General features: G+C 39.2%; 1 protein-coding gene across 2 annotated transcripts; it reads left to right on the top strand.

Moving 5' to 3' along the window:
• The first annotated feature begins 1,399 nt into the window (after window positions 1–1,399).
• On the top strand, window positions 1,400–23,957 carry bcl2l13 (BCL2 like 13). 2 transcript variants are annotated; one of them, XM_017466285.3, is made up of 8 exons: window positions 1,400–1,600; window positions 3,770–3,825; window positions 4,043–4,201; window positions 6,646–6,750; window positions 8,823–8,979; window positions 12,572–12,644; window positions 12,808–12,936; window positions 21,672–23,957. In XM_017466285.3, the coding sequence occupies exons 3-8, from the start codon at window positions 4,087–4,089 to the stop codon at window positions 22,902–22,904; spliced, it is 1,812 nt and encodes a 603-aa protein (XP_017321774.1). In that variant the 5' UTR covers window positions 1,400–1,600; window positions 3,770–3,825; window positions 4,043–4,086; the 3' UTR covers window positions 22,905–23,957. The 2 variants fall into 2 exon arrangements, with proteins under 2 accessions (XP_017321774.1, XP_017321775.1); XM_017466286.3 differs by lacking the exon at window positions 3,770–3,825.
• Window positions 23,958–25,068: the final 1,111 nt, after the last annotated feature.

Here is a 25,068-nt window from a genome sequence, read left to right as displayed (position 1 = left end):
AGGTCAAGAGTTTCAATTAATGATAATGGATCAAGGTGGCAGGAAGTTTCGGGTAACTCAAATAAACAGGCTTTACCACTGTAGTTATCTCAGGGGGTTATAGTCCTGTCAACCAAAACAAGAATCTGAGGCTACAGTGGGCACAGACTCACCTAACTGGACAGTTGACAAGTGTACAAATGTTGCCTGGTATTTTTCCAATCTTCAACTGTTCAGTTTCAGCAAGCCTGTGCCCACTGTAGCCTCAGATTCCAGTTCTTGGCTGGAAGAGTGGAATCCAATGTGGTCTTCTGCTGTTGTAAACCATCTGCCTCAAGGCTCGACATGTTGTGCATGCTGAGATGATTTTCTGCTCACCATCGTTGTAAACACTGGTTATTTGAGTTACAGTAAAGTTCCTGTCAGCTCGAATCAGTCTGGTCATTCTCTTATGACCTCTAAAAACAAGGAGCTTCCACCTGCAGATCTAATGCTTACTGGGAATTTTTTGTTTTTGCACCATTCTGTGTAACCACTAGAGGCTGTTGTGCGTCAAATTCCCAGGAGATCAGCAGTTTCTGATACTAATACCATTTGATCAGTTAACTCTACTTTAAATAAGATCATAGATGATGCATTCAGTTCTTAGACTATATTAATCATAGTGGATATTTAGAAATCATAGTGTACATAGACTATATTAATCACTGTAACCAGGTGTACGGTGGTTTAGTGGGTAGCACGTTTGCCTCACACCTCCAGGGTTCGGGGTTTGATTCACGCCGCTGCCCTGTGTGTCCAGAATTTGCATGTTCTCCCCATGCTGCGGGGGTTTCCTTTGGGTACTCTGGTTTCCTCCCCCAAAGACATGCATGACAGGCTGATTGGCATGTCCAAAGTGTCCGTAGTGTATGAATGGGTGTGTTAATGTGTATGTGATGGATTGGCACCCCATCCAGGATGTACCCTGCCTTGTGCTCAATGCTCCTCGGATAGGCACCAGGTTCCTTGTGTCCCTGAAGGATAAACGGTATAGAAGATGGTTGGATTGTCCAGTAACCCAGAGCCCTGACCACGGGCTGGATACATGTCCCTGAAAAGCTTGCTTCCTTGTTGTTTGTCAGTATATGTGTCCTTATGATATGCAAGCCAATTTCCTTTACCTTATAAAGCCCACCAACTACAGTAGAAACAAAAGATTAAAACTACTCTTTATAGATGACCTGCGTTCATGAAATTTTACATGTTTATTTCAAATACAAAAACACTTGTGAGGATATCGCCAATCAACAGGTTTGTAAGCGAAGTAAAAGAGCCGGATTTTCAGCCCTGCACAAGACCTTGGCTCAGTCTGAATCTTATAGGTGTACTGTTTAACACCATTTAGACTAGCGGTGAGTGTTGTCTGGGAAATAGCGGTTCTCGTGTCGACAGTGTGTGTGTATGAAGCACGACATAATTAGGGGACGGAACAGGGGGCAGGTTGAGGAACACGCATAACACAGCAGCCAGCAAGTTAGCGGCTAACTACTGTACGTAGCCAACTAGCACTGGAGTACTTCACAAGCAGACAGGGCACGGTGCAGGTTTTCCACAACACGGGATTGTGTGTGACTGTAAGGTAAGCCCATTTCTTTTCACCACTTTATTATCATTACTGTCTCGGTGCATGAAGATGTGTCTGGTACTGAGTAGTTAGCTAGCTGTGTTGAGGCATGCTAAGGTGGGATGAGTGAACTGTGGGAGAAGATCAGTGCGCGCGCCCTTGTACACAATGTTCTAATGAATGATATGTGAGGGTCTGAATGATATGTTTGGGGCGATGTACAGTACAGTGTTCAAAACAAAACAAAACCAAAAACCTCCTGTATGTTTCTTTGTTTAAGATAAACAAGTTGCTCGTGCTTGAATATTTTTTTATTTTATTTTTTTTATTTTTTAAATTTTGACTTAAGTTTCTCTCATGTTTGTATGGACACTGAATTAATGAAAGCTTATTGAAGGTGTAGTCTTTTGTCGTGGGAATAGGTATAACATTCACATGACTACTTTCATAATTCCACAAAAAAAAAAAAAAAGATTTTGCAAGTTATTCTTTACATATTCATTCCCCTCGATTTGTTATGAGTTGCTGTATGAGTAGTTCACAAGGTGTAATTTATAAATTCATCACCTCCTCTACACTTATTCGAACAGATGTGTTAAAAAATAACACACCATGTGTTCATTTTTAACACACCTCTGTGTCTAATTAAGGACAACACGTGTTGTGTTGCTTTCAACACAGTCAGTGTGTTAGTACATTTCCACACAAAGATGTGTTCAAAAATAACAGATGTGTTGTTTATACTTTTTATTTTCCATACAATTATCCTAAAATGCCATTTGTTTGTATGCTAAAATGCGCACAAAATTAACAAACACATGCATGAAATCCAGGTGACATTTATTAAAATCATTAAAACATTTGACCGATGTAAGAATTGGACTTGATGCATCTTCTTACAAATCTCCCTGCCATTTGAAAAGCTGTAAAAGAGCAAAAAGAGTGTTGGTTAGTTGTTGGCTATAAAATATGGACAAATGCCTTTGGATATCAACTGAGAAATTGCGTTACAGAATCCCAAATTGTGTAATTTTGGAAATGTGACCTCCACTCTCCTAATGAACAAAATAGTGCTGTATACTCACCAGGAAAATCTAACTAGCTTGCGAATATTTATTTTCCTGCTTTTAGCACCAAAACGCTAATTTATTTGCACAAGCTAATTAAGTCAACCAACATTACAGAGATATTAGAAAGCATTACAACCTACTGTAAACTCCAACCTCTCTTTTTGACACATTAACCTTGTGAAGAACTTTTGTCCTTGACGTTACTGAGCTGGTTAAGTTCCGTTAGCCACTGACTGTCTGCACCTGTCAACCAGCATTAATATTCACCGAATTCATGAAGAAACATGGCCCTAACCCATCCTCCTAATGATACTTACTACAGCTTGTGTTGTCCAAAACACTTGCTAAATGTAGTTAACTTTAACCCACCCTCTGTATTACGTCATGGTGAATAGCTGTAATGCTACATTATCATTAACTCTCAAAAAGGCAATGGTAAATGGCGCACTTGTATAGCGCTTTTATCCAAAGCGCTTTACACTGTGTCCCATTCACACACACACACCAATGGTAGCACAGCTGCCACGCAAGGCGCTAACTTGCCATAGGGAACAACTTGGGGTTCAGTGTCTTGCCCAAGGACACTTTGGCATATGGAGTCATGTGGGCCAGGACTCAAACCGCCAACCCTACGATTAGTGGACAACCCACTCTACCACCTGAGCCACAGCTGCCCACAGAATATCTAACATTACCGCAAGCTTTATGCTAATGTAATGTTATCAACTCAGGTGAGCATCTAGGTTAGCATCACTCATCCCTGCTATGATTGGTGACAGCATACAGCTAGCTAACCCTAACTCAGAGCCTCAGATAAGATGCTGACCCAGAGAATTATCGAATAACCTCAGTCCATATTTCATAGCCAACATAAACACATGACACTAGTAGTGTAATGCCAACACTGATATTCATGCAGTACATATTATTAACTTTTGAAGCCGTTGCGATAGGTAAAGTTAATTATCACTCTGAGTTACTGTTTTCCAGTGAATGCGTTTTCAAGAGCTCCCTGCCTAAATATCACAAACTCGGCCAGGCATGTTCAGCAGCATTAACGCTAAATAGTGATGAATGCTAACTTACCTGTGGTCATTTGGTTTCCTCGCCTCAGGACTCTGACTCCGCCGTCACAGTCAAAAGCTCAAAGCAACAAACATTCACTTTGAGGTGAGTTTAGAGTTGGATGATGATGTCGGCAGCGCAGTCCGCAACATGATTGGACAATAATTTAACACGTGTTGTGTTGGTCACTCGTGTGAAATGTTTTTCTTTGTTTAACACATGTATTGGATAATTTAACACATTGAAATGGTAATAACACAAAAAGTGTGTAGGATATAAACATATCCTTTCTGAGAGTGTATATGTGTGTTTTTCCCCACAGAATTTAGTAGTGTATGTACCCTGTGAGTATAACATTTCTCTTCAATGGCTGCCTCTGGCTCCACCAGCAATGTGCCTGAAGGTTTCCACTATGAGACCAGATACGTCCTCCTGTGCTACCTCGGCCTGCCCCCACGACCACGGTCCAGGCCTGAGAAAGGTAAAGAATGACAAGCAATGCATTTTTGGATGTCTTTCATGCAATGAGCCGTCATGTGAAAAATAAAGCAAACCAATTCTTTAACTCGGGCAAGGTTACAGAGCCTGAACTGTTAAATCCATGATGTTATGTCAGTGAGATTTTAGTGCTAGTTCAGAAGTGTATTATGCATTAACTGCTATTTCAGTGGTTCCTAACTGATGTGTTAAAGGTCAGTTCAGGGGCAATGCACATGTATGGTGCTATATTTCATGTTATTTCCTCCCTCACTTCAGCTGTCATGTACAAGTCTGTAGAAGTTATAGAAGTGTGGATTGTCACAGGCGTGCTCTACCAAGACTTGCACTGCTTATATTATTCTTTTCACTATGTGTAAATGATAAATATTTCTGGAGAAGGGGGTCAAGAGAGAAGTCTAATTCACACACTTTCAAAAACTAGATTTAAGCACCGGTGAGGTCTCGGAGCCGCAAAGCCTTCTCTACTAGCCAACAATTGTCAAATCGGAAAAAAATTATGCATTAACATTCTTATTTTCCATTTATTCCCATCAGTCATTGTCTTTATATACATGCATTTCTTCATTCTTCCATTTTGCTGCAACAAAACAAACCAGGATGGTGTTGGGGAAAGGGGTTTTTATCTGTTTTCTTTTGACAGATATTCAATATTTCATATATAAAATATATCCAATATTCAGTAAGACCTCCAACATTACAAATCCTACGGTACTTTTAATTGGATCGAACTAGGATTTCAGACAGTCATACCAGCCACACAGATTATTTTATTTCTATGTGATGGTGGAATTGTTCATATGTGTCACTGGCAAGGCCTTCTTGTTGGTCTGGATTTGTGGAAGCTGCATAACATACAGACATTTGATACATCACTGTTGAGCTGTGAGATTCATTTAGTGTGTATTACACCAAAATGTTTCAAAGTTCTGAAATTGCAGTGGGATGATAATTTGTTACTGATGGCATTTTCAAGGAGTGTTGGTAGGAGCAGTTGAACAGTGCCACTGTTGATCCAACAGGAAAAGGTTTTGTTTCACTGTTCAGCCAGTAACTATGAATATTAATACAGATTTACAAATGTCTTATTGCAGAGTATTTTCTTTTTAACATTTTACCATCAGGTACAGTTCTACCATCAAAAATGAATAATGAGAGAGCACCATGCTAACGGTAGTGTACTTTCTGGTAACCTTACTGTAATTGCAAATAAAACATTTACACATAATAATTGAGCACTTTACAATTAGCATAATGTTGCTCAGTATTGTATTTCATAATTTGTATTTTTTTGTTGTTGATTGATTTAGATTTTTTTTTTGATAGTTATGATTTGTGAGTTCTCACAATTTACTAACTAATCTAATGAGGGCAATTTATTTTTAGTTGTTCTACACAGACTGCCATAGACTCCTCTAGGTCATTTGTATATTATAGTTAAAATGGGTGGAACGACTGAGACGATTTAACAACAGCTGAAAATATTTGAGGTTCTGTGACCCAGACATGAATACTAAGATAACTGGAAAGGAAGAAAGAGATCAAGCAGGGAACATCTGCTCTGCCTCGGCAACATTTTTGTGGAACACTAATGAAAGGACGTTCCAGAAACAAACATTTGATCAGTTGACTCTACTTTAAATAAGATAATAGACGATGCGTTTACTTCTTAGACTATATTAATCATAGTGAATGAATAGGGATGGCATGATTACTCAGGCATATCAGCGTGTAGAATAGGACTGCAATGTGATTTGCTTTGCTCCTGTTTTCTTTCAGTGAGCTTCAAACACATAGCAATAAGCTCCTGATCCCTGCTATCCGCTAGACCCAGTCTAATGCTAGTTTAGTCGCTGCTGAATTACTTGCACACCACTGGCTCACAGTGTGGCTGAGCTTAGAAAAACTCCACTAAGAACCATCTCGGCATTGCCACTGAGCAAATACCTCTGGCTCATTAGACAGTTTTCTATTACATGTCCCCTCATTTTTAAAGTAGAATTTGTTCTGTTACAGTTATAGCCATACCTGGGACCAAGTACAGTTCACATTTTTAGAGAATATCTGTTAAAGTATGTTCACAAATCAATGAATTGGGGCTTTTTCACAAAAAACTTCCAATACCCAGCTTGCATAAGTGCACACACCCTTTTACATGGGCTGTTTCCCCTTACATTTAGAACTGCTGAACTTTCACCTGTTAGGTTGCACTATCAAGCCTTCTTATATATAATAAAAGTTGCAGTAATGAAACAGAAGTTAAAGATCTTTTGGTTAAAGTCTTCTTTCAAGGGACTATCCCTTGGTGTCAACTTGGAGGCGAAGCCAGCAGCATTTCGCTGTCCAGTTTTTGTTTATTACATAATGAATGTGTGTGACCAGACAATATAGTGTAAAAAGAAAATAAATAAAAAATATTTTGATTAGGGGCATCTGAAGAGGCTGCACAAGAAACAGCTGTGGACAGGACCAGCAGGATGAAGGAACAGATTGAGGAACAGCTAAAGCAGCTAGAAGAAGAAATCACTGTCTGTAAGACACACGAACACGTACTTCATTACACCAAATAAGTGGTGCTTGAAAGTTTGTGAACCCTTTAGAATTTTCTATATATATATATATATATATATATATATATATATATATATATATATATATATATATATATATATATATATATATATATATATATATATATATATATATATATATATATATATATTTTCATAAATATACCCTAAAGAATCATCATATTTTCATGCCCAAGACCTAAATGTATATAAAAAGAACCCAATTAAACAAATGAGACACATTTATTATATATATATATATATATATATATATATATATATATATATATATTTTCATAAATATACCCTAAAGAATCATCATATTTTCATGCCCAAGACCTAAATGTATATAAAAAGAACCCAATTAAACAAATGAGACACATTTATTATATATATATATATATATATATATATATATACACACACACACACACACACACACACACGATCATTTATTTCTTGAGTAAAATTATCCAATATTACATATCTGTGAGTGGCAGAAGTATGTGAATCTCTAGGATTAACAGTTAATTTGAAGGTGAAATTAGAGTCGGGTGTTTTAATCAATGGGATGAGGATTAGGTGTGAGTGAGTGCCATATTTTATTTAGAGAACAATTAAAGTTTGATCTTCACAACATGTGTTTGTGGAGGTGTATCATGGCATGAACAAATGAGGTTTCTGAGGGCCTCAGAAAAAGAGTTGTTGATGCTCATCATGCTGGAAAAGGTTACAAAACCATTTCTAAAGAGTTTGGACTACATAAATGAACAGTCAGTCAGACTACGTACAAATAGAGGAAACTCAAGACCATTGTTACCCTCCGCAGGAGTGGTCACCCAACAAAGAACACGCCAAGAGAAAGATGTGTAATCATACGTGAGATCACAAAGGAACCCAGGGTAACTTCTAAGGACCTAACGGCCTCTGTCATATTGGCTAACGTTCATGTTCATGAGTCTACCATCAGGAGAACACTGGACAACAATGGTGTGTATGACAGGGTTGCAAGGAGAAAGCCACTGCTCTCCAATAGAACATTGCTGCCCAACTGCAGTTTGCTAAAGATCACGTGGACAAGCCAGAAGGCTATTGGAAAAATGTTTTGTGGATGGATGAGACCAAAATAGAATTTTTTGGTTTAAATGAGAAGTGTTATTTTTGGAGAAAGGAAAACACTGCATTCCAGCATAACAACCATATTCCATCTGTGAAACATGGTGATGGTAGTATCATGGTTTGGGCCGGTTTTGTTGCATCTGGGCCAGGAAGGCTTGCCATCATTGATGGAACACTGAATTTTGAATTATACTAGCGAATTATAAAGGAAAATGTCAGGGCATCTGCCTGTGAACTGAAGTCATTCTGTCACAGAATGGTTAAAGAAGAATAACGTTAATGTTTTGGAATGGCCAAGTCAAAGTCCTGACCTTAACTCAATAGAGATGTTGTGGAAGGACCTGAAGCAAGCAGTTCATGTGAGGAAACCCACCCAACATCCCAGAGTTGAAGCTGTTCTGTACTGAGGAATGGTCAAAAATTCCTCCAAGCCAATGTGCAGGACTGATCAACAGTTACCAGAAACATTTAGTTGCAGTTATTGCTGCACAAGCGGGTTAGACAGATACTAAAAGCAAAGGTCCACATACTTTTGCCACCCACAGATATGTAATATGGAATAATTTACCTCAATAAATAAATGACCAAGTATAATATTCTTGATAATTTCTTTAATTGGGTTCTCTTTATCTATTTTTAGAACCTGTGTGAAAATCTGATGATGGTTTTTGGTCATATTTATGCAGAAATATAGAAAATTCTAAAGGGTTCACAAGCACCAGTGTATATCTGATATAGTTTAGATATCTTTGCTGTAAATACTTTATATTACTTTATTGAACTAGGATTTGCCATTATTTTGGAGATTGTAAGATAAATATTTGAGTTTAGCCTTAGTTAAATATTGATTCTAGTCTGATTGATACAGAAATCTGTCAGCTGCCTATCTTTATTTTATTATTATTTTTTAAATAGCTTTTCCAAGTACAGGCTTTGATCGACACACATCCCCAGTGTTCAGTCCAGCTAATCCTGAGAACACTATAGAGGACAGCCTGGCCATGCTGGGGGACCGTGTCGCACAAGTGCTGGACACGCATCTGACTGTGGCCACACAGACACTTCTCAGTGGGTCAGTGTCTGTTAGATTTCCATGGAACGGCATAGATGTCAATATAACGTGCATATATACAGTTCTATATTTTTATTTATCCGGTTCTAAATAACAATTGTGGTCCTCACCAACTTCTACAAACAAACAAATAACCCAAGGTGACAATAAAAACACTATAGATTTCAATATGTAGTATTTTTTTTTCCCGAAAAAAGTACACCTACATTCAGAAACAAAGGTGGGAACAAATAAGTACACCCTTCATATTTCCACAGTCATTAAGAGAGTAATTCGCAGGTAGGTGTTACTAATGAAATGCACATGAATAGTTAATCATCAAGAAGTGTGACTATCTCTATAAAGGCAGAAGTTTTGGCAGTTTTCAGGCACACTCTGGTGTGTGTCTGCATCATGGCAAGAAGAACGGACATCAGCCATGTCTTCAAAGAATCAATTGTTGCTGCTCATCAATCTGGGAAGGGTTATAAGGCCATCTCCAGGCAATTTGAAATTCACTACTTTACAGTGAGAAGGATTGTTTACAAATGGAGAACCTTCAAGACAGTTGAAGACCGATCTTCACAAGTGGTCATCCCAGCAAATTCAGTCCAAAATCAGACAATTTAATGCTCAGTGTTTATAAAGAAAAACTTGTAGCATGAGCTATGGTATGTGACCTACAGGCCTCTGTAAGTACAATAACCGTTTGTTCATGACTGCACAAGTATAACTTTGCCGAAATTGGGTCATGCAACTGAACAATGATCCCAAGCACACCAGCAAATATACATTTGAATGGCTAAGAAGAAAAAATTCAAGGTGTTGGAATGCCAAGTCAAAGTCCAGACCTCAACTCCATTCAGATTCTGTGCTGGGATGTTAAGAGAGCTGCGCATAAATGAATGGCGTCAAATATCAATGAATTGAAGCTGTTGAACTGATGTTGTAAAGAACATGATTCTACATGTTACTGAATTAAAGGTTGAATTAACCATAACATTAAAACCACCTGCCTAATATTTTGTAGGTCCTCCTCCTTGTGCAGCTCTGACTTGTCGAGGCATGGACTAAACAAGACCTCTGAAGGTGTGCTGTGGTATCTGGCCCCAAGATGTTAGTAGCAGAGCCGCTAAGTACTGTAAGTTGTAAGGTGGGGCCTAAATGGATCGGACTTGTTTGTCTAGCACATCCCAAGATGCTGGATCGGATTGAGATCTGGGAAATTTGCCATGAAGGAGTGTACATGGTTTGCAAAAATGTTTAGGTAGGTGGTATGTGTCAAAGTAACATCCACATGAATGCCAGGACCCAAGATTTCCTAGCAGAACATTGCCCAGAGCATCACAATTCCTCTGCCAGCTTGCCTTCTTCCCATAGTACATCCTGGTGCCATCTCTTCCCCAGGTAAGTGACCCACACACACCTAGCTGTCCACATGACGTAAAAGAAAACATGATTCATCAGATCAGGCCACCTTCTTCCATTGCTCTATGTTCCAGTTTTGATACTCGCATGCCCGTTGTAGGTGCTTTTGTCGGTGGTCAGGGGTCAGAATGGGCGCCCTGACTGGTCTGCTGCTATGAAGCCCCATATGCAGCAAGTTGCAGTACGCTGCGTGTTTTGACACCTTTCTATCAGACACCGGTTTACCGGTTGTCCTTCCTTGGACCACTTTTTGGTAGGTACTAACCACTGCATACCAGCAACACCCCACAAGACCTGTCATTTTGGAGATGCTCTGACTGAGTCGTTTAGCCATCACAATTGGGCCCTTGTCAAAGTCGCTCAGATCCTTATGCTTGCCCATTTTTCCTGCTTCCAAAACATCAACTTTGAGAACTGACTTCACTTGCTGCTGTTTTTTGTTGTTGTTGTCACCTGAGGTTATTTGTTTGTTTTGTAGAAGTTGGTGAGGAGCACACAATTTTTATTTAGGCCCTGATAAATAAAAACATAGACTTGAAGGTGCATGTTCTTTTCGCCATGATCGTACACTATATGGCCAAAAGTATGTAGACACCTAACCATTACATCCATATGTGGATCATCCCTATACTGTTGCCACAATGTTGGAAGCACACAATTGTCTAGAATGTCCTTTCATGCTTTAACATTAGTTGCAGCTAAGGTTCCCCAACCTGTTCCAGCATTACAGTGCTGCTTTGCACAAAGCAAGGTCCATAAAGGTCCATTTATGGCAAGGTTGGTTTGGAAGTCTTGACCAGCTTGCACAAAGCCCTGACCACTGCAATGGGATGTTCAACAAACACACATTGTCTTGATGGTCCACATACTTTTGGCTATATAGTGTATTTTGTTTTATATTACAGTGGATATAACATTCTGCACTCCCCTGTTAAGACTGCAGGTTTTTTGAGATGTAAAAAATGAAACCAAGATACAGTTCACTCTGAAAGTATTGGAACAGCAAAGCCAATTCTTTTGTTTTTGCTCTACACTGAAGACAACTTAAGTTGGTGACAACTTAAATCAACTTTTCAGTTGGTGTTTGTTTTGAGGGGTTTCTTCCTTCACACTCTTCTTCAAGAGGTGAAACGCATGCTCAGTTGGGTTAAGGTATGGTGATTAAATAACCAGTCTAAAACCTTTCACTAACCCCCCACCCCCCCAGGAAGTTCTTTGTTGAGTATTGTCTTGCTGCATGATGAAGTTCCTGCCAATTAGATTGGAGCAGACAGAATGTTTCTGTAAACTTCTGAATTCATTCTGTTGCTACCATCATGAGTTACGTCATCAATAAAGATTAGTGAGCCCGTTCCAGAAGCAGCTATGCAAGCCCAAGCCATGACAGTACTTCCACCGTGCACATATTTTGGATCATGAGCAGATCCTCTCTTTCTCCACAGTTTGGCCTTTACATAAATTTGGTAGAGGTTAATCTTGGTTCCAGAATTTTTGTGTCTCATCTCGGTATTTCTTTGTGAATTCCAATTTGGCCTTCTGATTCTTACTGGTGATGAGTGGTATAGCCACTAAATTTCTGCTCTCAAACTGTGGATTATGATACCTTCACCCCTGCCCTGTGGAGGTTGTTGGTGATGTCATTGACTGTTGTTTTTGGCTTTTTATTCACAGGTCTCACACTGTTTGTCATTAACTGCTGTTGTTTCCTTGGCTAACCTGTTCCATATCTGGTTGTCAGTGCACCAATGGTTTCTTTCTTTTTCAGGGCATTCTAAATTATTGTATTGGCTATGCCCAGTGTTTGGCTCTTTTTCTTTTTTCTCCCCCCTAAAACATTTCTATTTGCTTTTTACTTGAATTTTGGTTGCTATATCACATTAAAGGTGGAAAATATCTGACATTTATTTAGCTTGGTTTCTTTCTTTTTTTTTTTTTTTTTTTTTTTTTTTTTTTACATGAAAAAACCCTGAAATTTGAACACAGATTATATATATATATATATATATATATATATAAAAGTTGTAAAAGGTTATTTTATGTTTAGTTAGTTTGTGAGTCTGGAAGGGTGTTGCGATAGTTCCAGTACACACTGTGTGCATTTATACCATCTAGAATTTTAACTTAAGATTAGACACCGATCAAAATAAAAGTTACACAGTGCACTGAGTGAGTGTGTGTTTTGCAGGCAGCTGGACTATGAAGATTTCCAAAGTACAGTGAAGGAGATTTCCTCCCATTCTGAAGGAGGCTGGAGCAAGGTGATAACAAGTTAGTCTTGTAGTAGCAAGTCATTGTTACTGGGCCTGAAGACCGTTTGCACAGAGGGTTTTACTTGTCATCCAAATTCATCCATTTCCTTAGATCCAAATTACATTAAATGTGTGTCCTTCATTCTCTCTTGCCTTCTCTACCTCTTTTTAGGTTTTGGTACCTTTAGTGTTATTGCAAGCACTGCATTGTAAGGGTCACCCGCTGGCCTCTCTACTTTCCCTGGGTGAGCGGTACCTAGTTGAGGTAGAGGCAGACTTCATCATCCAGCAGGGTGGATGGGTGAGTGTTTTTTTTTTTTGTTTGTTTGTTGTTGTTATTTTTTTTTTTCTCCTGTGTTTAACTATGTGAAGGAAGTTTATCTCCTTTATACAGGTTTTATTAAACTCTTTATAGGTTCTAATCAACACTGGACACTTTCCATAAGTTCTGAATTCTTATTAATAAGGCTAAAATTCATGCACACAGTGTTGTTAATAAAACGCAGAGGGTGGGCACAGTCAAAATTGAATGAGGCGTTGTAGATTTTATGCCTCTTTTGTGCAAATAGAGTGTAAAAGGCGCACCTTATGTGCTTCTGAAGCATTTTTAAATCCGGCTAGACATATTGCATAGCGCTAGTGTGGACTCAAGTGCTGGTGAAAATTGAAGCATATCTGCTCTGTGTGATGCATATCAGATACAAGTCTAAAAGTGTTTCTGAAATTAATGTGGAATGAATTGGCTTTTGGAATGTATTTATTTGAATGGGAATGCTTTGACGATGCCTGATGATGCCAAACAATAGACAAACTGGCAGTCATGTATTTCTTATTAAATGTAATACAGTGTTTTATGTAAATGTTGTCTGGCAGGTTCAGATAAAATTGTATCTGCAATAGCTTGCCAGTGAAGCAGTATAAATGGAGTTGAGCAGTAAATGGTTAAAGAGCAACTCCAGTGGCTTTTTATTTTTATTTTTTAACACCAACCTGTATCACTGGTTACTAAACACCTAAACATAATCACACACAAATAGAATCTCCATGTTATTTGTTTGCTACAGATACAGATGTGTATTTCAGTTAGTTTACACAGCTGAAATGCTAGACAGACAAAATGGCTGTTCAGTATAACACAGCCTGTGTTGTCTCTCTCCCATTTTTGTTTTTCACTGTGGATATGTTAAATCAGAGTCCATCAGCGGCACACCGAAAAGAAGTCCTCATTGCGAGTGTGAATGGAATGAATGAGCGTGTCAGTTGTCAGTCAGGGGGTGTCAGTTGAAAACATGACGTTCCATTGACGTTAAACGAGTTATACTCAACACTTAATGCCAAAGTATACCTCTGGGTTCTGTGCGTTGCATCTGGAGAACTAAATAAACCTCTAGAAAAGCATGAAAACGAATCAAAAAATGTCTAAAAACAGGAGTTTAAAAACAATGCCTACATTTGCACCAGTTTTGTAGGGAGTTGTGTATTAAGGCAAATAAATCAAGTGTCTTTGTAGGTTTTTCACTCAAACCGCAGTTAAAACAAAATATTAAAATTGTCACTGTTTTCTCCGGTTTCTCATTTATAGCCTACCAGTAAATCTCCCACCACCTGGTATCTAGACATGATCTTTCACTAATGGGTTTGTGTTTTATGGACAAACCCCCAGCATGTTACTTTTACTTTTCTTAATTTCATAAATAAGAGTTGATATTGTTTAAGATCATGTGGGGTTTTTTGTTCTGAAAAGAATCAACTCTGGGGTGGCAGCAGCATTCCAGGTTGTGTCGGGTTGCATCGCTTCACCCTGTCATCGAATATTTTCATGCCCCACCATGTTTTATTACTTGCTTGTGAGGCTTAAACCTTGCTCAAGAAAATCTGTAAAGACAGACATAATTTAAAGCTCGATTTGTACTTCTGCGTTAACGTGTCTTTGCATCACAACGCAGAGACGGGTATAATGCGTTATCGTAGCATGCAAAGACACACAGACGTGCTAGCAGGCGGTCCTCACACAAGCCAACAGTGTTCCATTCAGCTCTAATTATCTGCCATGTTTTTATGTTTAGTGTGTAAGAGGCATTTATATTATAGGTAATATGATAAGTACACGCGCTACTACAGGTAGTGAATAGGTATTTTTATTTGGAATTTAGCTTAATACGTACTACTTCTGTATAATGTTATGTTAATGATTTTACAATTTGAGTTACAAGTCTATTATTTAAAAAAAAAAAATTATAAAATATATATATATATATATATAATGTGTGTGTGTATATGTATCTTAATGTTAGAAAAAAATTATTTATTTGTTCCTTTCAATAACATTTTAGTCTGATCATATTGCATCTTGTTTTATTCTAATATTCAGCAACTTTAGAGTGTGCGGCTCTAACCGTAACTCCTTACCATATAGTGAGAGGAATAAGAAATCATGCAGCTTGTGTACCATAAGAGGGAGCCACATATCTGAAATGTACACACCATGCAAGAGAATTCTATTTCATGTTACAAATTTGGCTTTCACTTCTGTATATCGTTTCATATAAGAGTAACATAGCAGCACTCTCGTGTGATTTAAGGTATGTATTGCATACCTGTGTGTTTAGTCATGAAGTCTGTATGAATAAATAGTGTCTCAAAATGAATTTGAGCTGTTAAGCATTGCTATAACCTGCTCTCTTGCCTGCCCTAACTTCTGCTCTTGAAAGTCCCAAACTTCTTCTGATTTCTCCATTATTTACTTCTCTGGTTTCACAGCCAGGTTGAGATTTATTATAGCCACTGAGACTGAATCTGTTACATACATGTTTCAGTTTGCCTTTTTCCTTATCAGTTCATTAAAAACATTTCAAAGGTCACTGCTCTCAACAACACTGCTATTTAGGAAGGTCGTTTACAAATGATTGGTTGCTGCCACCTTTGGATTGCACACACATGATAATGATTATGACTTAAGTTTAAGTGCAATAAAATCATAAATTTGTAGTTACTTTATGAGAGTTGGCATACTTCTCAGAGCACAGATCAGTCTTTTGCTCTGTGTGTGTGTGTGTGTGTGTGTGTGTGTGTGTCTGCTTCTGCAGACAGGATACGGATCAGTGCAATGGCTTTTGAGATTGAATTTCTGAATAGATCCACATTCCTCCAGTGCCAGACCTTCATGAGGAATCCAGTTCAGAGATGACATGAACATGACGGGAGGGGTTTGTGCGTTTAGGGGAGGGAGTAAGCGGTGAACAAGAAGTTCTGTAGAGCTGCTGTCCATTGCTCTGGCAGGCAGCGTGTGTTGAGTGTGTCCATTTAGTTTTCCTTTATTTATTGTCTCTGGTCTGCGTTGGCATATCGCTGTCTCAGAAAACAGCCAGTGTCAGGTAGGCAAACGTCTTTCTTTCTTTTTTTCCTGTTTGCAATGTGTGTAGTTTGAGGCAGCACAGATGAGAAAGATGACCAACTTGCTGAAGTGTATGAGATCTGATCTAGGAGATTTAATCTAGTGCATGATTGTACATTACGTGTATTATTTGACTTATTTTTTTTTTTATAGATATTTATCACTACAGAAAACAGATTGACAGTAAAGTGCATTATTAGTTCTGTTTTATTCACATTCATGGTGTGAATGTGTCGAAAAATTACTAAGCAAACCAACAACTAAGATGTTGACATTTTTGTTGGGAGGTTCAGTTGTAGTTTAAAAAATCCTTTTTTGCTTTCAGGGTGGGGGTGTTACTAGAGAGGGTGTGTGGGTAGGTACACGACACAAAATGTCTCCTGCAAATCTGAGTGACCTTGGGCAGTGTGACCCAGTCTTGGTGCACTTTCAGGCTTGTGATCCTTTTCATATTTTCAATAAAATCTATTCATACACATTCCCAGTGTTGGGGATCTGTGAGGACTCCCACACTCTGCAAAGCTGTAATGTGACATGACGTGATCCATTTTTAGGGATCGACAAACAAATGACCTTGATGCAAATCCCTCCCATTCGTGCAAAGAGAAATGAAAAGCAAAAGTTAAAGGTGTGTGCTTTGAACAGGTGACTTGAACAGTGTCTGGCTGTTATCCAAAAGCCAACACGGGGCATAAATGAGATGGTGATGGGAGCGCCTGAGCTTAAGCCGTGTTGGCTTGGCACACAATATCCTGGACACCGCTTGGCCCACTGCTTTATGTAACAAACATGTCACAGCAGTGGCAGCTGCAGAGCAGGAATCATGTGCTGTGCACACACTTACACGCACATACACAGACAGAGTGTCATAGGGAAGTCCAAAAATAAATCTGATAAATCCTCATAGAAAATCATCATCAGGGACAATGTCCTAGTTCCACTGCAGGGCGTCACTTCTTTTAGAGAGGAGAGAAGGTTAATCCTGCTTCTGTTTGCCATCACTGCTGGCACTAACATTTTGTAAATATTTAACTCCTGCAGGTTCGGTTCCCTTTGTTTAAATTTTAAGTCCCTAGTAATGTCATTTGAATTTTAGTGGTAATAGAGATTCAGAGACATATTACCTTAGATTACCTTTTGCAGCCCTTGTGGAGTCTTCCATGCTTAGAACCACACCTTTTTTTTTTAAATTAAAGCAGAACTTTGTGACCTTATGATGTCTTTCAGCTAAAAGAAATCCAGAAACAAAAGTGCTTTGCTCATTGTCAGGAACAGGATAATGTCATCTCATGACTTTGTGTGTGTCTAGGAAATGGGGGGGCCCTAAATCTGTATATGGCTTCAGAGTGGGTCATGGATCAAGGTTATTTTAACATGCACGCCTTTAGCTTGAAGTATATTTGTCATATATACAGACCTCTCTGAAAGTATTGGAGTGGCAAGGCCAAATCCATTTATTTATTTATTTTAATACACTGAAGACATTTGGTTTTGAGGTCAAAAGATAAATACGGGGGACGATAGATCAGAATTTCAGCTTTCACTTCCTGAGATTTAAATCTATGATGTGTTAAACAACTTAGAACAAGGCATCTTTGGTGTCAGACCACCCACTGGACTACTGGAACAGACAGTCTTATCATAATAGTTGGTTGCATATCCCTTGCTTGCAATAACTGCATCAAACCAGCAACCCATTGACATCACCAATCTGTTGCATCTTTCTTTTGCAGTGCTTTATCAGGTTTGTTTCACAGCTTCTTTCACAGTTGTTTGTTTTGGGGGGGTTTCTCCATTCCATCTCTTCTTCAGGAGGTGAAACGCATGCTAAATGTGGTTAAGGTTTGATGATTGACTTTTCCACTCTAAAACCACTTTCTGGTGTACTTTGTTGAGTTGGCAGTGTGTTATGTGTCATTGTTTTGCTGCATGATGCATTTCTGTGTAAATTAGCAGACAGAATGTTTCTGTAGACTTCTGAATTCATTCTGCTGCTACCATCATGAGTTGCATTATCAGTAAAGATGATGACACTACCTCCACTGTGCTTGACAGTTGAGCTCCTTTATTGTGGATCATGAGCAGATCCTTTATTTTCTCCACACTTTGGCCTTTCCATTACTTTAGTAGAGGTTAATCTTGGTTCCAGAACTTTTGTGGCTCATCTCTGTATTTCTTTGTGAATTAAAATCTGGCTTTCTGATTCTTATGGCTGATGAGAGGTTTGCATCTTGTGGTTTGGCCTCTAAATTTCTGCTCTCGACTGCTTCTTCAAAAAGTGATGTGCTTCAAAAGAGGTGAAGGTGCTGTTGTACCTTCACTCCTGCCCTGGGAGGTTGTTGGTGATGTTACTGACTGTTGTTTTTGGCTTTTTCTTCACAGCTCTCACAATTTCTGTCATCAACTGCTGTTGTTTTCCTTGGCCAACCTGGTCCATGTCTGGATGTTAGTACACCAGTGGTTTCTTTCTTTTTCAGTTTGGTAATTTTTTAATTCCCTCTCCCAAACTAGAGTGGGTAAAGACTAATATTTGTTTCTTCTGATACATTTCAAGCCAGTCACTGTATCTTTTCGAACTGCTGCTCATGCTGTCACAGGGCAGAGGAAAACGCTAACTGCTCATATAGTATGTAAGGTCAAGAAGGCTTGGCATGAAGTTTAAGTTCCAGTTCTAGTGTTCAGTGGGATTGAGGTCAGGGCTCAGGCCATTTGAATTCTTCGACACCCGCCATGGCAAACCTTGAGCACAGAGGCGTTGCCATGCTGAAACAGTTTTGGGCCCCTTAGTTCCAATGAAGGGAAATCGTAAAGCACAATTGTGTGCCACCACCATTGTGAAAACAATTTGGGGAAGGGCCCACATGATGATGACACGTGATGGTCAGGTGTCCACATACTTTTGGCCACATAGTGTACTTGTGTACAGTCGTCATCTGATGACTGAGAGGGTATGTGTTGTTTTTTGTTTGTTTGTTTGTTTTATATTTATATTATATATATATATATATATTTATATATTATCCTAACCTTCCCCTCTTACATTGTCCCTGCAAACAGCTATCAGAAAAGCAGTCTAATAAATACTATAACTGACATGGTGAGTGTGGCCCTGTAGTGTTGTGTGTGTGTGTGTGTGTGTGTGTGTGTGTGTGTGTGTGTATATAAGCAGGATAATATATAGTCTTATATTGCACATAGATATTGACGCTAGTATTGGTCAGTTCTTTTCTCTTATTTATTTATATATATATATATATATATATATATATATATATATATATATAAAATTCAGGTTATTTTTGAATATCTGTCTGTAGTAAATGAAATTAAAGTTGAAGTTTTTTTGCTGCACTAGTAGAACTGTGAATGTGTTTATATCTTGAACACAACCGATTAGGAAGCCTGCTAGGATAGTTGTTGTACAATTTTGTTCAGTCAGCTTGTTTAAGTGTACTCCACTTCTTCTTTTTAATGCTCAACACTTGTGGGGGCATGCTGGTATATTCATCTTGGCTTCTGCACCCCGGGGCATGTGGAGGATTTTGGAAAAGGCACCCCACCCAGCGCACACACCTATTCAGATTTTATGTAACACAACAACATGGGGAATTTGATGATCTCTATTGAACTATTGTTTGATAACTCCTGCAACTTGGTTGTGATCCGGTACTTTTTTTGGTCTTCCTCTCGCTTAAAATGTTTGTTTTTTTTGTAATGGATTGCACATTATTAGTTGTGACTGCAGGGCATATCTCAAAGGTTCCTGATAACCAAGCCATTACAGCCCCATTTTATACAAAGCAGCTTAAAAATAGGACCAAAGGCTGAGCGTGAATTTAGTCCACCTGTGATTATGACAGGCCCTGATGGGAATATGATTTGACTATAAAATTTTATGGGAGGTTGTTTTTTTTCAAATCAGCTGGGGTCTGTGGTCTTTGGTATGACAGAATGGTATGGCCATGTGGCAGCAGGGACGATGTTTTAAGGTCAAAATACCTTGATAAGAAGGATCGGACAAAGAGCGATAGACTCATGCCTGTCTGTACAAAATTATAATGACACAATCTGAGATTACAAAGACATGCAGAGAAATCTGACTTAATTATACACAGTAGAGTTTGTGAGAGTTTAACCTAACCCTCAGTTACACAATGTAGGAGCTTTTTTGTGGAGTGTGCGCATGTGTGAATGCGTGAGAGAGAAAGAGAGAGATTTAGGATTACATGTGAAACTAGTCACATGGTTACTAGTGGATTAAATATTTGAATATTGTAATTGTCTGCTACCAGTTGAACCTGCAGTTTCTGACAAGTTTATTATTCATTTATTTCTGTCAGACTTGCATTACTGCACAGGACAGGTTCAACTACACAATCTCTGAAATGACACGTTTTTTGGAGCTTAGAGGAAATTAATATAATATATTACACAGGTGGTATCCAGAAGGGATTTGCAGAAATGCTGCACAATGAAAAACTGATCCCTTATCTGCACGTCATCTACATTCCCTGTTGAACATCGGTAAAACCCACTGTTAAACAGCCTCTTCCTGTAAAAGAAGGTGGCCATGATTAGCGCTGAACAGTGCCAGACAATCTAGTTAAAGCTTGCATTCCGGCTTCTGAGACAACCTCAAGGTGTTCCAGTTAAGATTAAAAAAAAATTATGATCATACAAGGAAGACAAGGCGTATACATATTTCCACGAACCCTGTGAGCCACTGGAATGGCAGATAACAAATCTGTGAGACGTGCTGGCCCAACAACGTCCTCTGAGGAAGAAAAAAAAAAAAGATGCCTCACTCTCCTTTAGAGTCGAGCTCAATTGTGCCTTCAGTAGCACCTCAAATATCTCCCCCTTTCTGAGAGTGGCAGGCCAAACCTTGTTCCACTTAACTTGCAAAACAAGAAGGTTGTGCTTTGCCTTTGTCAGAAAATAACACAACACAAACAATGATGATTAAATTTGGCTGTAGCTAAACATGTTGTCGAAGCCCTCTGTATTGGTATGTGTTCTGTAACTAACCTTGCATCTAAACAGTAAGCTGTTTATTTTTGTGTAGATTTGAGATGTGCATCAGTGCAAGTCATTCATTCTTAACAGGTGCTCCCTATATGAATCAGCTTGTGGTTTATATGATGTAGGCTCCATTTAGATGCTTGACTTCCTGTATTTTTCACACTACCACTGAACTGTAAGACTCTAGGCAATCACACTGAGAGGAAATGCATTTGCATTTACTTAGCAAGAATTCTCAACAGCATAGCTTCTTCAATCTGGCACAGTGTCTTGGTGTTTATTAAAAAAAGAGAGCATTTCAGTAACTCATGCAGAGCTTGCTTGGAAAATGAGAACCTTGCTGCTTGGTTTCGGTGCAGCAAACCTTAACAGCAGCCCAGTAAATCTAAGTTGCTTTTAAAAGCTTTTCAGTCATTCAGGTTATTTTTGAATATCTGTCTGTAGTAAATGAAATGAAAGTTGAAGTTTTTCCACTGAGGTATTCATTTGAGAGGCTTTATTCATTCTGATCAAGTGAGTGTCAAAACGGCTTCCAGATCATACCAAATAGTGAGTTTTCTCGAAAAGGGTTGATTGATTTTACTGCATGCTTTTTGTTTAGTGTTTATCTTATTTTGCAGAGTGCAGTGTTTAGGCTGGAGGATGTGGAGGAACCAGGCGTGCTCATAGCTGAAGACAGTAACGATATCTACATCCTGTCGGGGGAGCAGGGCTGCGAGCAGCTGAGCCCACCTGAGTCACTGCTCATCAGCGTGGCAGACAGCAGCGGCCTGAGTTCCTGGCACACGGAGAGTTTGCCCGTATCACTGAGTGGCCACGAATCCTGGGCTAAGGTTGGCACCATGGAACCAGAGGATGCCAAGAGTGTGGACAGTGGTGAGGGCGTGGCCTCAGCTGAGGAGCACAGTGAGAACAACTCGTCCAACTCGGACATTGTGCACGTGGAGCGTGAGGAGGCCGAGCTTCTGGAGGAGGGAGAAGCTGTAGAAGAGGAAAAGCTGCAGGAGAGCATGCTCAGTGTCCTAGGCACCGAAAGCGAGCTGGAGGCCCTCGGAGAGGAGCTTAGAAGAGAAGCTTCATGTCCACAACAGCCGGTTTCAGAAGCACCAGAGTCACTGATGTCCCTAGAGGAGCAGATTGTCATCCTGGAGGCACCTCCTATCTTAGTTGCTGCTGTTCCACCAGTTTATGTAGATCCAAAGTCCCTCACTTCTTCATGCCCTACCGTCATTGCTGAAGTTCCAGTTGATGTGGAGCCAGAATACCTTGCTCCTTCATCCTTTACTATCATTGCTGATGCTCCAGTTGATGTGGAGCTGGAATGTTCTGTTCATCCTTCCCTTCCTATTGCTGCTTCACCCCAAGTGCTTGATCCTAAACCTGAGCCTCAGTCAGCTCAGCCAGAACCTGTTCTAGCTCCTGTGGAGCCACAGATTCTAAGAACAATTCAAGAACCAGAAGCTAAATCTGAGCCACAGCCTGAAGCTGTCCAAGCAGCTCCAGTGCATGAGATACTGCCACAAGCAGAGGTTGTACAGGCCAATACAGCTCCAGCACAAGAAATACCATCACTGGAGCCACAGAATGCACAGGAGACATCTGCTCCATCCCAGGTTTCTCTTGTTTTACGTTCTGTGGCAGCTCCAGAACAGGAAATACTGCCACAGGAGCTACAGCCTGTACACACAGCCTCTACTCCAGCTCAGGAGCCACCTGCAGCTCCAGCACACACAGAGCCTGTAACAGAGCCTGTGTCCTCTGAGCTTCCAGTTCTTCTGTATGGTGGTGCTGCACTGGTAGCCATTGCTGCTTTGGTGGCCTATGGAGTTCTGGCTTACAGGAAGAAGTATTAGGAAGTTGCCCCTCCCCATGACCTCACCACATCGGTGACCCTTTTCAGGAACCGGGGCCACTGTGCTGCCAAAAGTTTTGGGGAAATCCATTCTCCTGTCGATCCCATGCTAAATTTTGTTGATGCTCTACCGAGTTCCTGTTTTTTTTGTTTTGTTTTTTGTGCCCCCCCCCCCCCCCCCCCATTTTTTTCTTTCCTTGTTTCATTTTCTCTTACAGTGAACCACTTCTGAGCCTGAGCCAAATGCATTGTCAATTTGATGTTCATTTCACATTCTCATATACAATGCTCATATACTTGTTAATTTGTCTTAAGGATTCACATTCTGTAAGGCCGACAGCTGGGAAATCATGGTATCATTTGACCAGTTTTTAGAAGCAGGGAACAGTTCTTCGAGTAGAACGGACTTGATTTGGAGTTTTGAAAACACTATGATTTGTTACTAAATAAAAGGTGCACACCTCAGATTCTGTCCACCATTTTGTCTGATTTGATCTATTAAGAATATCTAGGCCTAGTTTTAAGAACGCGTGTTTATGCGCCGATGGTTAGGTGTTTGAGAGCGCATATATAGCGGAATTAGATTTTGAACAGTTTGCTGTGATGTGTCAAATGGTTCAGGCTCACATTACGGACAGTGTTTAGACATTCATGGATCCTGACATTGAATATGAGGTTCTATATGGTTATGGAGAAACCAATGTTGGGCAGCCCAACCAGACACCTGTAATGAGAGCACTGATCATTTGTTGATAAGAATTGAAGACTATAGATTGTGTATAATACGTGATCAAATCTGTACGCACAATCCACTGGATTAAGCCAGAATTAATGAGTTGACCAGGGTTAAAATGCAACACATGCCCGATTGATTTGCTTTTGTTCAGCCATTGAATTCCCCTTTGTAAACAAAAAGAACAGTATGTCCAGGACATAGACTAAGATGGGCAAACACCCTGACCATTTTCCCTATAGTTCTTCAGGTTTGTTTTTTAGTTACTGAACACAGCCTTTGTTACAGTTCAAACAAATAAAGTTTTGATTTTAATTCCAATACTTTGTTTTTAATGCTCTCAATTTACAGAAAACCAACACAGCCACACACTTCCTGTTAGTCTCATGCTGATGTGGCTTCTACAGAGCTTCTCAATCTGAGAATTTGTTCGTGTGGCTTTATAGTAAGTGACGGTAAGACTGATGTACAAGACTTTATTAATGACTTAAAATCTCACATCAGCCAACCCACGTTTAGAATGACAGCTCTACCAATATCTTTTTTTTTTTTTTTTTTTTAAATTACCTCCAATACAAATTTGTTTTGTTTGAGTAAAATATGGTTTGTGTCTCTTTTTTTTTTTAACAAACAAAAAAAATGTAAAGGCTATATTCTTTATTTAGAAATTTTACATCTACAACCCCCAGTGGACATTAGGAATTGTCTGAGAACCCAAGCCTATTTTTAAGAAAAATAATCCATACTGGGGTCATGTGATACAGCCTGATGCACAGCACATAGGTCTGGTTTGTACTTGATGCCTGACTTTACATGCAGAAGCAGTGGCATTGTTCACATACTCTTCTGTATGTCTAATGTACACCTGGAGGATTAAAGCTGACATTCAGTAGACGGCACGTAAGGGTCAAAACATCTGTGTCTGGTCAGGTTTAGGTAGATGTATAAGGAAATGTGCCCATTTTTATTGCTGAATTCCTATACTAGTGCAACCAGTCAGGCTAGTGAAAAGGCTAAAATGGTACACACACACCAGTAACATTCCAAAATAGTAATACACAAAATTCTTCTTTGTAGTTAAAGCAATAATTAATTGATTTATGACAAAAATGAATTTAAAAAAATAAATAATTCTCCCCATTTGTAACTCAGTGAATCGTAGATTGGGAATCTCTGATCTATGTGTCTAACATGGAGTTTTATAGACTCTCAGGTCTCAAAGTGTGGCCTGGGGGTAAATATAACCAGGATGCTCCGTGGATTTATATTTTTGTTACAGTGGTGGAAATCACTGTAGAATACATAAGTTATCAGTTATTATAAATATCAACTAATTAATTTTAATAAAATGGGTTCTATGGATGTATAGTTAGACAATAAAAAACCCTCTAGCTAAACTATTTTTATACCATAAAAAAAATCTTTTTAATTT

The sequence above is a fragment of the Ictalurus punctatus genome, chromosome 4, assembly GCF_001660625.3.
Source record: "Ictalurus punctatus breed USDA103 chromosome 4, Coco_2.0, whole genome shotgun sequence".
NCBI lineage: Eukaryota > Metazoa > Chordata > Actinopteri > Siluriformes > Ictaluridae > Ictalurus > Ictalurus punctatus.
This window is presented reverse-complemented; position numbering and strand designations above follow the sequence as displayed.

What these genes read in the sequence shown, in the direction of transcription:
- bcl2l13 (XM_017466286.3), top strand. Translation starts at nt 4,087, where the DNA reads ATGGCTGCCTCTGGCTCCACCAGCAATGTGCCTGAAGGTTTCCACTAT. An exon ending in AGAAGAAGAAATCACTGTCT is followed by an intron (nt 6,751 to 8,822) that starts GTAAGACACACG and finishes TTTTTTAAATAG; the next exon opens with CTTTTCCAAGTACAGGCTTT. An exon ending in TCATCCAGCAGGGTGGATGG is followed by an intron (nt 12,937 to 21,671) that starts GTGAGTGTTTTT and finishes CTTATTTTGCAG; the next exon opens with AGTGCAGTGTTTAGGCTGGA.